At 39.1% G+C, this 13,302-nt stretch overlaps 1 protein-coding gene across 3 annotated transcripts in view; it reads left to right on the top strand.

Annotated features, from left to right (window-relative positions):
• The window catches only part of LOC148412850 (unconventional myosin-VI-like), a 51,114-nt gene that overhangs the window by 12,028 nt on the left and 25,784 nt on the right, over positions 1 to 13,302 (top strand). For all 3 annotated transcript variants that reach the window (XM_088433232.1, XM_088433231.1, XM_088433234.1), the window contains exons 10-20: positions 37 to 117; positions 2,780 to 2,960; positions 3,869 to 4,013; positions 5,210 to 5,367; positions 5,886 to 5,977; positions 6,282 to 6,354; positions 8,352 to 8,479; positions 10,035 to 10,130; positions 10,508 to 10,678; positions 12,588 to 12,626; positions 12,718 to 12,811. In XM_088433232.1, the coding sequence (XP_088289358.1) occupies positions 37 to 117; positions 2,780 to 2,960; positions 3,869 to 4,013; positions 5,210 to 5,367; positions 5,886 to 5,977; positions 6,282 to 6,354; positions 8,352 to 8,479; positions 10,035 to 10,130; positions 10,508 to 10,678; positions 12,588 to 12,626; positions 12,718 to 12,811 (1,258 nt within the window). The remainder of the gene's footprint in view (positions 1 to 36; positions 118 to 2,779; positions 2,961 to 3,868; positions 4,014 to 5,209; positions 5,368 to 5,885; positions 5,978 to 6,281; positions 6,355 to 8,351; positions 8,480 to 10,034; positions 10,131 to 10,507; positions 10,679 to 12,587; positions 12,627 to 12,717; positions 12,812 to 13,302) is intronic.

Genomic DNA, 13,302 nt, shown 5'->3' on the forward strand with positions numbered 1-13,302 from the left:
CGAATCTTTGCAAATGACTTGCTTTCTACGTTGCAGTATTTGAATCGAGGCTGCACCAGATACTTTGCCAGCACAAACTCCGATAAGCAAATCATGCAGAACCGCAAGAGTCCCGAGGTAAAGTCAATTTCATTGCTTTTGTGTACTACTCCCTTTGCCAAAAAAAAACAAAAACAAAAAACTGCCCACTCTACTTTTTAAACTGTTTTACCAACAACAGTGGGAAAGCACTGAATGCTGAGAGCACAATATCAGTAGCAACGGCAAAAACATGTTTGCTCAATATGTATTTGATGAATGATGTATTGAAGCCTCAAGGAGACATGGAAGAGAATATCTTGAATCAATTGAAAATACAAGAGCGGCACTGTTTGAAGCTACCCATCAGTAAATCCTGGCCGAGTGTTTTTTTTCATGATGAAGGGAGTTGCGTTATCTGGCAAAAATAATGATGCGTTTCATTTTTAACTCATTCCCTGTCATTTATGGCTATGCGCGTCCCATCTATTGTTACTTTATAATTGTTAGTCACTGCCATTGATATCTGTATGATTCAAAAATATAGTTCAATCAAGTCTAGTGATTAAGTATGAAATGAGTTAGAAATTGGCATTATTAATCGCCCTGAGGCGATTGATGCAAAATGGAGATACAAACTTCGATTTTTTGCTTTCCAAAGAAGGCCAATTTAGCATTTCCTTTGAGAAACAGCTATGTCTGCTAACTATGATCTTACTGTACTCCGACAGTTATGCCACCGGAAACTCACAGAATGAGATGTTCCCATTTTCATCATAAAAATTAAAACTGGTTGATCGAGTGTTCATTTTTCCCCAAAAGCTCCGATACCACATTGGCGGGTGTACAGTAGGATAGCCACTTTTTTGATCTCGTCAAGTTTCCTTCAAGTTTGCAGTTTTTTTGAAGATGTTCCGAAACATTGTTTTTCGTGTCGCAAAGAATGTTGTTTTTTATGCTACGAGAAAATAATGTCCCTGCAACACAAAAACAAGACTGTTTCACATTGAAGGTAGCACTGTCTGCATGTCAGTGGGATAGGGTTTTAAGAACTGCAACCTTGAACAACACCAGACCAGATAAAAAAAAAAAAACAGTTACCTTCACAAACACTGCGGGCCTTTGACATTTTTAAGGCATGCTGAAACGACATTTAGATCGCATAGACAATACAGATTGGGATACGCTCCTTAAAAGTCTCTTTCTCCATTTCTCAGCAAACAAAAGTCTAAAATTAGCAAGCTAGCTATCGTGTCCCTGTAAAGCTGTCAGCAAATAACCTGGAGATCCGGCCCTCAGACAACATATCTTTATATAAATACACAATGCAAAAAGCCAAAAATTGACCATAAAGTTTACCCTAAAGCACCAATCAAGAAGACTTACTTCAGTACAGCTTTGTTGTTTACAATGTTTTGAAAATGTTTACTATTTCAGTGTTTAAGTGGGTCACGTTGCAATTCAACCATTCCATCACACGTGCAACTTTTGTGTGAGTGTATGTATGATGACCCACGTTGCCCTTTGGCTCAGTGGTTCTATGATGAGCGTTTTGGCTCCGATGTTGACAATAATGCCCAGTTGGAACCCATCCGTGGGGTGGGGAGCCCACACAGGCTTCATTTCCTCCATGGTAGATGTGGTGAACACGGCCTTTCAACTGAACATAATGATACAAGAACACACTCTATAACAATTGATACTTTTGTTTTGCTTGCCACTTTTGGCTAAATACCATAGCGCTGTTAATGAAGCTACCGAAAGAAGATATTAAATTGTCAAAATGACCAATTCCCACAATCGAATTTAAAGCAATAAAATATGAAATACTCCGATGAGATCCTTCATAGCTTCTTTTGTTCCTTGATGGACGAAGAAAATAATTTCTTCGTATCATTTGTAAAGCGGGAGGATCATTTGTCATTGAATGTTCTGAACTCCTGCTTTAATGTCAGTGTTGGACAATGGCCACCTGTGAATGTAATCACCCAGCTGAACCACTCATCTTCTCGAAATATAGTTCATCATCGATTCCAGGATCTCTCTCCGTAAAGAGTCAATTTCTAATTCAATGTATTCAAAGCTAGAATAGTCACAAGCTCAAGCTTCTGTTGTGGTTACATGTGAGCATTTTCACCAAAAGGAGATTGACATATTGGATTTGGTGGAAAAGGTTTGAAATGCCATGCACTAATGAAATGTATATAATATTTTATGATTATTTCACTTGTTAATTAAGTTGGCTAATTGTTGCTAATTTCTCTATCTGCATCATGTTTGTGATATAAAGGACAATAAGGTGATGTCTTTTAAATCTGTTTATTGCTGTGCTTATTATTTGTTACTCAAAGCTTAATGCGGGTTAAGTTTATTTTTTTCCCATGCTGTTGTACTGCAGACAGGAAGAATTGCATGGAAATTGATGCTTAATCTGCTTCTTCTGGGCTATTACACGTTTACATTTTCAATTTAGAAAAGTGAGAATATGCTTATTTTGTTCTTTAGGGTACCTAACAGTGCAGTCCTTGTGGAGCAGACCTTAATAATTATGATATGATAAATTCATCACATTGCATGCTGCTACTTCCATTATTTACGCATGAATTGGTAGCTCAGTATGCAGTATGTCCATTTGCAAGGAGTGTGTTTGGTGTGTGTTATTTTGATTTTGGAATTGGTCTGCTCAAGAAAATACTGCAGTCCTAGACCTCCTCACACACTTGATTTTCTTAATCAGTTCTTCTACCACTTCTCTTTGCAGCATGTGAAACTGGGTGCACTGAAGGACCCTCTTCTCGACGACCAGGGCGACTTTAACAGGATGTGCGTGGCCATGAAGAAGATTGGTCTGGATGACGCAGAGAAGCTCGACCTGTTTAGGGTGGTTGCTGGTGTTCTGCACCTTGGCAACATTGACTTTGAGGAAACGGGAAGCAGCTCAGGTTAGACAAATCAAATTTGTTTTGCACTTAACGGGATGCCTGCGAATCGTAAAGACTTAAATGTTATTTAAGCCAACCATCCCTAAATAATCTTTATATCTGCTGTTCAAAAGTCTTAAAAGCCAAGCTAATTTGTGTTCATCCTGTAAGCAATTAAATGAAAACATGATGGTAAAATATGTCATATTGCATAGATAATGTAATTTGCATCAAGGATTGCTCCCTGAAAATTCTTGCAGTCATTGTAAAATAGCTTTTTAAGTATAGTATAAAGTTGCAATTGGATGGATGGATGGATGGATGGATAGTACAGCACATAGTACAAAGAAGCTCAAACTACGGCCTGTTTGAAGCCCACCATCCACATTTTATTGGCTCGCAACATATACTAACATATTTTACATGGCGTGCAATGATACCTCAAAAAGTAATAAAAAGGTTTGGCAGTAGACAGCATTAGAAGTGTGGAGGAAAAAAATGTTTTATGTCTCATCACTTTTAACAGAAAACCTGGACATAGCAGTGTTTTAAAGCTTAATTATGAATAAAATATTCAATTACCTGCTTGATTGAGTTCTACAGCGTTTAATTAGGTTTTTTTTCTTTTCTTTTTTTAAGTGTCCCTTATGTCTTTTTTTCCTGTTCGGTACTCAGAGAAAAAGTTTGGACACCCCAGACGCTGACGCCGACACGAGCCTGGCTTTCCATACACACACAGAATCAATTGACATGTTTTAAAATGTCAGTTAATGTTGTTCATTTTTTTCTCACTGTTTTGCAGATTCTTATATATGTTTATATTTCTTTAAATGTCATAGTTTTTGTTTCTGTCGCTAAAAAAAGGATTAAAAAAGTAGGAACACAGAGGATTTGATATTATAGCCGGTTTGTTTGTCCGTATTTATTAGGAGGCTGCGTGCTGAAGAATCAATCCAAACAGACTCTGGAGTATTGCGCGGATCTCCTTGGTCTGGATCAGGATGATTTGAAGGTCAGCCTCACAACGAGGGTCATGCTCACGACGGCAGGGGGCGCTAAAGGAACAGTTATCAAGTAAGAGGTGACACAAGTGTGGTCTAGTATATGAATTTGCCTGAGGGAGTAAGTCTATTATGGAGCCAATAAAAGATATAAAGAATTGTGAATTCATGAAAAGAGATCAATTGGGTTTTTTAAATACCGAAAAAAGATTGCGTCTTATTAATAAGGCCCTTTGTAGTGCACAAGTTCCCATAAAATGCAGCTATTGCATACTGTTATAGATAGCTTATTGTATTTGATCGATGGATCACTTATTCAACGCAGAAGTCGTTACAGGTTACACTGGCATTGCTCCCATGTATATGCAGAGGGGATGTGGTGTTTGAGTGATCGGAGCGGGCTGGGGCCATTAATATTTGAAGAGGGCCAGATGCTGGCCTGGCCTGGAAGTGTTTCCCCCATATGAATAATGCAGCAGGTATCTAAGGAGGCAGGCAAGTGTAGCTTCAACACCATACAAAAATAAATAAATAAATAAAAAGGGCCCCCACTTTCTGGAGGAGGGAGGCGGAGCCTGCCTTTGTCATAAAGGCCCGGACTGATTCACGTTACCTTGGGGAGTTTGACTGCAGCATAAAGCTGTGGACGCTGTTATTGTATCACTCATGGCTGAGTTTCTCTCCAGAGGGGGTGTGAAACATTGCCACGGATAAAAATGCACGTCAGATCTCGCTAACGTCGGATGTGTTTTATACGACCTGCAGCATTTAAAACAAAATGGAGAGAGTGAACGATTGGAAGGATGCCCTTTTTTTCTTTTTACTTTACAGAGGATTGAATGTTTGGAATTTAAAATAGTGGGGAAAATGTTAAAAGATCCATGATTGCTAAAAGGTACATGTATTAATATTAAATTCCTCCAGTTCTCCCAGCTGGAATATCCAAGTTGAACTCTGGGTCACAGTGGGCATGCACTTTGTCCTCACAGTCAACCCTGATAAATAATGAATAATAATGGGAAAAAAATGTGTTGAAATACCATCAGAAAGTCAAGAAAATGTCAAGGTTCACGTTGCATTTTCCATTCATCTTTGGCTAAAAAAAAAGGTTGATTTGAAATCTAACTGCTTTTTGACCAAAAACCTCTTTAGAGACAACAACACAAAATATGAAATAAAAAATTAGATGATTCTTGAAAAGTAGTTTTCCGGAAAGCAGAATGTCCCACTTGTAGTGTGTCTATCATACCATATGTTGTGTACCTCCAGGGTGCCTCTAAAGGTGGAACAAGCCAACAACGCCCGCGATGCCCTCGCCAAGGCGGTGTATAGCCGCCTGTTTGATCACGTGGTCAAACGAGTGAACCAGTGTTTCCCCTTCAAGTCGTCCTCAAGCTTCATCGGTGTGCTGGACATTGCCGGCTTTGGTAAATAATCTCAGTCAAATCAAAAGTGAGTGGCTCTTCAAAATGGCTTCAGTTCAACGGAACTTCCAAAGTTGAACTCAATCCGTTTTGTGACACATGGGTGACTTTCAAGCACTTCTAATTTTAATATAAATTTCCCTCAGGAAATAATGTACAGGGAACAAAACTATCATAAAACCTCCTTTAATTGTAAGTTCCATTTCCATGTTCAATGTGATTCCATTTTGTTCCCTTAGCATTCACTGCTATATTTCTGTGGTAAGAGCACATAAAATCTCCAAAAGCCATAGAAAAGGCCAAATAAGTTGGTGGCATTAATCCTAAACCTCAAAATCCCCTGTGAGACCCGTGACACTGTTTAGCATTAATGTTCATAAGGGAACGTCATGTTCCTTATTTGTTTTTAATTATAAAATAAACAAGTACATTCATATCATCTCATAAAAAGCAACACGCAATCTACATTAATTTTTAAGAATGATTCAAGTTTATTCATGCTGTGGGTATCTTTTTCACAGAGTACTTTGAACACAACAGCTTTGAGCAGTTCTGCATCAATTACTGCAATGAGAAATTACAGCAGTTCTTCAACGAGCGCATCCTGAAAGAGGTAAATGAGCAGCATATTTTAGTCATCCACAGAAACTTTCTCTGACAACTTATTTACTCTTTAAGTGCGGCAGGGCACTGTGGATGCCATGTTTCCCCCTGTACTGTATTTGTCTCCTTGTGTTCCCGACAAAATTAGAATGCTAATTTCCCAGGGGATGTGAAGAGACTTGCATCTCTCCTGTGATCCCCTAATGTTATTTTCTTTTAAGGGCTCCAATTAAAGGAGTACAGTTCTTAAGTTACTTCAGGCACTTTCAACTGTTTCTCATATGCATTTCGGTCTGCTTTGACTTTTTATGCAGGAACAAGAACTCTATCAAAAGGAAGGACTGGGAGTGAACGAAGTGCATTATGTTGACAACCAGGACTGCATTGGTGGGTCCACTTTCATTCCCTCAGTGCAAAAGACACACTCCACCAAGACGCTTTTGTTAAATAATAGCTATGTTAATATTAATCCATATAGTCATTACAATGTGACAGAACTCGGATCAAATTTATTTTCAAACCCATGACATTTTATATAGTCACAATTCCTAGTCAGACAGAGACAATTTTGTAGTTGAGCAGCGCTATGTATCTAATTGAAGCTCATGATCAGACTATATTTGGCATTTCATGCAAAATGTGATGATTGACTGCATTGTAATGTTATGTTTTGCTTAATTGATTGGTTCCTCATATTGCAATACACAGCCTACATCTGTGCTTCTCAAATACCGGTATATTTTGCCAAGCCCCAACTAGTAAAGAGACCCCCCCTCCCACTCGACACGCTGACTATAAATAATATTATCTATAAGAGTTGTAGAAGTATACCTTAACCTGTATCATTTTTAGCATTACCAAAAGAAAAAAAGCAATATAAATCAAATTTCAACAACCGTCATTTTTTTTTTAACAGCAGCAATACAGGTTACAGCTTAGTCTGAAACATAAAAAAATAACCTGAAACTTAAAAAAAAAGGGGGGGGGGGGGTGAATATTCTTATTTTATTGCAATTACGTGTCATATGACAAAAACAAAACCTTTCCACCCCCCCCGAGAAGCACTGGCTTACACCAAGCCTGTCCAAACTCAGTACTGAATCCCACAATCACAATAAATCACGGTTTATAATGTGACAAAAATCATGATAAAAAGCCTCTTCAGCCAAATTGACACAAAAAACAAAATATTACACAGATAAGGTATTTCAAAACAAATACACGAAATTTTTGAAAATGTATTGCAATATGCTTATTGCAAATATCGATATTATCGCCCAGCTGTAATACATCTAAATATATATACATCTAAATATATATATATATATATATATACACATCTAAATATATATACATATTATATATACACTTACACATATATACACAATATAATACAGTAATCTAAAGTTCACTTTTGATGAATGACATATCACATTCAAAGAATGCATTCTCCTGGTTTTTATTCTCCACAAGGGACAACAACCTCTGGTCAGGAGCAGTGTTGTATTTTAAATGCCATACAGTACATCACATGCATGCGTATACGATTATAGGATTAGGTGCATTAATCTAACCATATATCTCTACCTTTAGTTGTCTTCTGACATTAAAACAATCCGCTTGGGCAACACTGGGGGACACCATTAAGACGAAGGTATGCCTACGGGGGCTGAGTTATGCAAACTGCACAGACAGAGGGTACTGCCTAGAGAGCCCGTATCCCAACACCACCCACCACTCACTATACAAAGAATGCGTAGTGTGGCATCGGTTTACACATGTGGCGTTCATTCAGAAAATCTTTCTCGCTCGGATAGTGTCTGTCAGCGATACAAAAACAGATTCCTCATTTTCCGAGAAGCACGCGTTTGAATGGGATCCATATCATGAATCTTGGTGGCTTTTGCGGATTCTTTAGTGGCACTTGAAGGCGGGAGAAATGATACGTACAATCTTGTTTCTTATTGTCCCGCATGTCAAATAAATCCCAGAATTAATAGAATGAAGTAGCCCGCGTATCAAGGTGAAGCATTTTGATTTGTATTTCAAAGGCTGTGATTATTCAGGTGCGAGGTTAACCGACAGCCATGAATAACATTTATGACTTGCAAATGACCGTTAGGGCTGCGCATTAATTCACTCATCAGTCTTCAGGATTCATGCACAGGTGCTTGTTGATGCAAATATTTCCGGGAGGTCCTTTGGCTATTAGATTATATTCCAAACACAGCATGCCATATGAATAATTCAAACATAATACTAAATGAGCATCCTGATGAACACGTTTTGTGTTTTGAATAGTCACATCGATTGGACACTTGGAAAAACTATTCCAGGATTGGGCATTTAGCCATTGGGGTGTGTGTGTGTTGATTCATTTGCAGACCTCGTTGAAGCAAAACTGGTGGGCGTTCTGGACATTTTGGACGAAGAGAACCGTCTTCCTCAGCCCAGCGACCAACACTTTGCGCTGGCCGTGCACAGCAAGCATAAAGACCACTTCAGACTTACGGTTCGACATTTTAACTACCCCGACACACACAAACGCGCGTCTCACTGTCTCCTCGCCATCCTTCTCTGCCATTGTGTGGACAAATACAATTGGTTTCACATTTGTTTCGTGTTTATGGCTGTTTTTACCAGGCTTGTGTGCTACAGCGGTTACAGGACGTGACTGATGCGCAGACATTGTTGTTGCCTCTCTTTGCCTTTGTTGCTCTCATTTGCCTCAGCCATTTCCAACCAAGCATGAAATCCTTTTAGATTGAATCCTTGACAGCCGTTCAACTTTTATAAGTAGCTCATTAACATACTTACTTAAAAAATAGGTAGTTATTTGTTGATATTTATCTGTTGATAACCAAAACAGTACTGTCCTAGACAAGTAAACAGTCTCAGTGGAATGAAGTCTCACCAGAAGCCACTCAGATCTTTAAAATAACATCCATACATAGTATTACAGTAACGACATTATGAGCAAACTGCTTTCAATTCAAGACATGCTTACCACTTTTATGTTTCTATAAATGACTCACTTCAAATTAGAGGTGCAACAAAATTGGTAACTAATCGCTAATCAAATTCATATATTTTTGATCGTCGGTTAATTGTAATAACTTGTACATTTTTCATTTAAAAAATTGTCAAAATCCTCAGAATTTTGGCCTGTCACTAGTAAATATTAACATATTTCAGACATAACATATTTCATATAAATGAGAGAGAGAGATGAAAACAAAGACTTTAAAAATGTGTCCAATACAAGGCCTTACAATCAACTGTCCTTCCCGTGGTAAATTTATGTCACCTCAACATGAGGGAAAATATTTTTGTCACTATCATTGCCTCTCATGAAACTATTTTATCGTGAATTTTTCATTATCGACTGGCTGAGAGAACTCATGCAGTTCTATGCGGCGTTAGTCTTAAAGGGTCCATTTTTAATATCCACTTAAGTTACCAAATATGGTTCATTGCCTAGGAAATGGATTTCACTTTTCTAGTGCTTTTCTGCCTTCAAGGTACTCGAAGCGCTTTTAATGTCATCTCGTTCACCCTCTGAATAATGATGGTGGCATATGTTGCCATGGAGGGAACGTCTAGGGGCTCTATATCTTTTGCAGGGATCAAAGCAACAACATGTGGTTTGAAGGCAACCACCACTAGCTGAGTGGAGCAAAATGTGATCCATTTGTACAAGTGCCAATTATGCAGGTTTTCTGATAAAGCCGGAATGTATTGGATAATTATATACATGTATGGTAATGCACTTCAAATGTACCTTGTAATTCATGTGCAAGACAACATGATTCATGGAAGCTGCCAAGCAGTCAGATGAATGCAAATTACCCTTTTTTTTTCCAATAATACTGTATGCTTAGTATTTTTCTCTGACTTCAATCCAACTCTATTGAGCCAAACAAGGCATCCAAAATCAATACTGCAGCAGCATAATGTTGATAAACAATGTTTTTACATAAACAGTGATGGATAATTCAAGAGTGCGGTCATTGCATTTGCGGTTCAATATATAAGATTTGATGTCTCTTTCTTGACGTGCTTCCCAGGTTCCGAGGAAGTCCAAACTGGCTATTCATCGGAATCTCCGGGATGACGAAGGTTTTATCATCAGGCACTTCGCCGGGGCTGTCTGCTATGAAACGGTAATTCGTCCCACGTTCTTTAATGTATGGAGCAGTGGTGCCATCATAAATATGCAATGGCTGCATTATACAGTGGCGACAGTGCCAGTGAGAACTACAATGGGAAATTAACAGTGAGGGATGCAGCCCAGAGTCGTTGATGAAATATTACAACAGGTGCTAAATGGGTGTCAGATCTGTAGCTTCTCATTTTAGCCTCGACCTCCTTAAAATCTCATCTGTCATCTCGGCATAAATGGCTCCCGTAAAAAAGTTCACCCGGATGTATTTTGTTTGTTGTTTTTACTGGCAGACGGTACTAGATGCTGCTGTTTTCTCGACTTGTGACATTTGCTTTCAGAAAGCCAAATTCTGACTGTGTGCGTTTCCGCCAACAGGCTCGATTTGTGGAGAAGAACAATGACGCCCTCCACATGTCCTTGGAGAGCTTAGTGTGCGAATCTAAGGACAACTTTGTTCGAGAGCTGTTTGAGACCTCTACGTCGAACAAGGACTCCAAACACAAGGCTGGAAAACTCAGCTTCATCAGCGTTGGAAACAAATTCAAGGTCAGAGAGGCCCTCGGGTTTGTCATATGACAAAGACAAGCTTTTAGTGTTAAATGATCAATTATTTCAGTTCCTTTTTAGTTCCTTTTACATTCATCTCGCAACACTCCTGGGATGACAGTGGAGCATCTAAAATCAAAATTTGGTGGAAACACCTGTGGTGGGCAGTCCGATCTCCACCGATAGGCGCCCGTTTTGCAGACGAATCGTTCGGCTGTCTTTTTCATCGTCGTCGTTATGGTCATCTGTCACCTTGTCACCTTGTCGAATCATCAAAATTTCTGAGAAGTATTTACTGCAATGTACATGAGAGCATGGAAGTATAAACACAAAAATTAAATACACAGCAAACGTTCAAACAAGCACCTAGGGTTAACTGATGGGGGCCACTGTTGGATTTTATATGCATTAATCCACCGCACTTATTCAACTTTTGTCAAATTACATTGTATTTGATTATTTTCTTTGATATGAAAGTGACAGAAACTGGGGTTGTTTGGTCGTGGATTCGGCTGTCCCAAAACCATCCACAACGATCTCCGGGTATTGGATAAGCTTAAGTACGTAATAATGGGCTTCTTTTTCTAGAACACAGGTGTCGAATTCCAGGCCTCAAAGGCCGGTATCCTGCATGTTTGCATGAATGATTAAGATCATTTTCAAGCTCCTGCAGAGCTTGCAAAGAAGCTAATCATTTGAATCAAGTGTGTTGATGAGAGAAAACAGGAAAATATGCAAGATGCCGGCCATTGAGGATATATAAATAATATAACTAGAGTTCGACAGCTATTTTCTAAAGCCGTCTTTTTCATCTGACTCATTTGCGAGTTGGGGAAAATAGGCCCAAGATATTAGTCATTGTATTTTATTGCACTCCTAAAGATAAAAGCTCGTATCAAAACTGCACTTGAGAGTAAGTGTTTTCTTAAGTACATTGTATAATTACCAAATGTTTTATTAATTACCTTTTAATGGTAGTTAAATGAGCACGCAGGAATTTATCTTGGAGACAAGGTAAACACCTAACCCCATATTTTAACAGCACAAAAGCAGAAGTGTGCTGCAGTTACAATGTCAAGTTCAACGCCACAGAAAATATTCTGTCTGACTTCAATGCAGGGGTCGCCAATCCAGCCTGTTTTTGGTGTTTCCCCTCTACCAACACACCTGATTCAGTATTGTGCAGTATTTTGACCATTTTGGGTCATTTTCTTCCACATACATTCTGGCATTATTTTAGGTAGAGCGATAACTAAGTGGTCGTGCCATTTTGAACTTTGACATGTAGTCAGGATCTGGGTGAAATTTCAGCTCCCTTGTGTCTTCTTTCAATTCTTACCCTTTGATGTGAAATGTCTTCGATGTAAGATCAAAGGATACTGCACACGGGTTAGAGGGTGCACTGTGTTTAATTTCCCTGTCCTGAAAATGTTCCCGTTATCCTTCTTCAGGCAAGTACACATTTGATTTCAAGACATCGCACCCTCTTTTGTTTGCGAGAGAATAAAGCTGAGTGAAGTCAGTTCTGTTAATACAAAGCAAAACTGAAAAGAAGGCTGGAATCAAACGCCTGAAATGAGGCACTCACGGAACGTTTATTGAACCACAAGCAAAATGTGTTCACGTCTTCTGTTTGTTTCAAGGAGTCAACCTCCCCCCCAGTCAGGTTGAAAATACGCGCTGTGTTTTTCAACAGACTTTATCACTGCTGAGACTGCTGCAGGGCTTTCATCACTAATGCACCAGACACGGACTCTCGCACAAAGATAATGCCGTTCAATAAGGCGCTGGTGGCCAGAAAGTGTTGCAGGGGATATGTGGTGCCCACACCTCATGTGGCCAGCTCACTTCATCTCACACTCCTCAAACAAAAACTTATGTCTGAGTCCTTGTCTGCTTCTATTCACAGACGCAGCTCAACTTACTGTTGGAAAAGCTACGAAGCACCGTGAGTTATAATCACCTTGACCTCGGTGACCCGAATCAAAACTTCTACTGGTAGATACCTTTCTTTTTTTAATGGCCCTTTTTGTGTGCAGGGCTCCAGTTTTATCCGTTGTGTCAAGCCCAACCTGAAAATGGTCAGCCACCAGTTTGAAGGCGCTCTCATTCTCTCACAGCTGCAGTGCTCGGGTAATGTGTTTTTAACTCTGTCTGCTAGCATAGTCCCGCCTGCGTCTGTTGTAAATGTAATCTACTCGACTTAAACAAACAAGACTGATTCTGTAAAATCATTTAATAGCCAAAAGGGTGCCGATAAATTGACTCTGTGGAACAAAAGACTGCGAAGAAGCAAGGATTGTCAGACTTTAGGGTGGCGTCAAAACACCAGGCGCAATTGACAAGAAATGAGCCAGCCAAATAAAGAAAACAACTGTTTATGGGATTTTTTGGGGGGTGGGATAGCAAAGAATGGCGGTTAACTCATTCGTTGCCAGCTCAGTTCAATTGAAGCTTTGACATCTATTGCCAATGTCAATTAGTTATTACAACTATGAAACAAGACGAGATGGAGGGAAAGCAGGAAGTTGATTATTTGACACATTAATGAATGCCAAAAAGTTCAGAATCAAAGTCAGAAAAGTGAGGAAACATAAAATCTTTGAAATGATATATTGTACAAA

Source organism: Hippichthys cyanospilos, chromosome 14, assembly GCF_059441005.1.
Source record: "Hippichthys cyanospilos isolate Australia breed blue-spotted pipefish chromosome 14, RoL_Hcya_1.0, whole genome shotgun sequence".
NCBI lineage: Eukaryota > Metazoa > Chordata > Actinopteri > Syngnathiformes > Syngnathidae > Hippichthys > Hippichthys cyanospilos.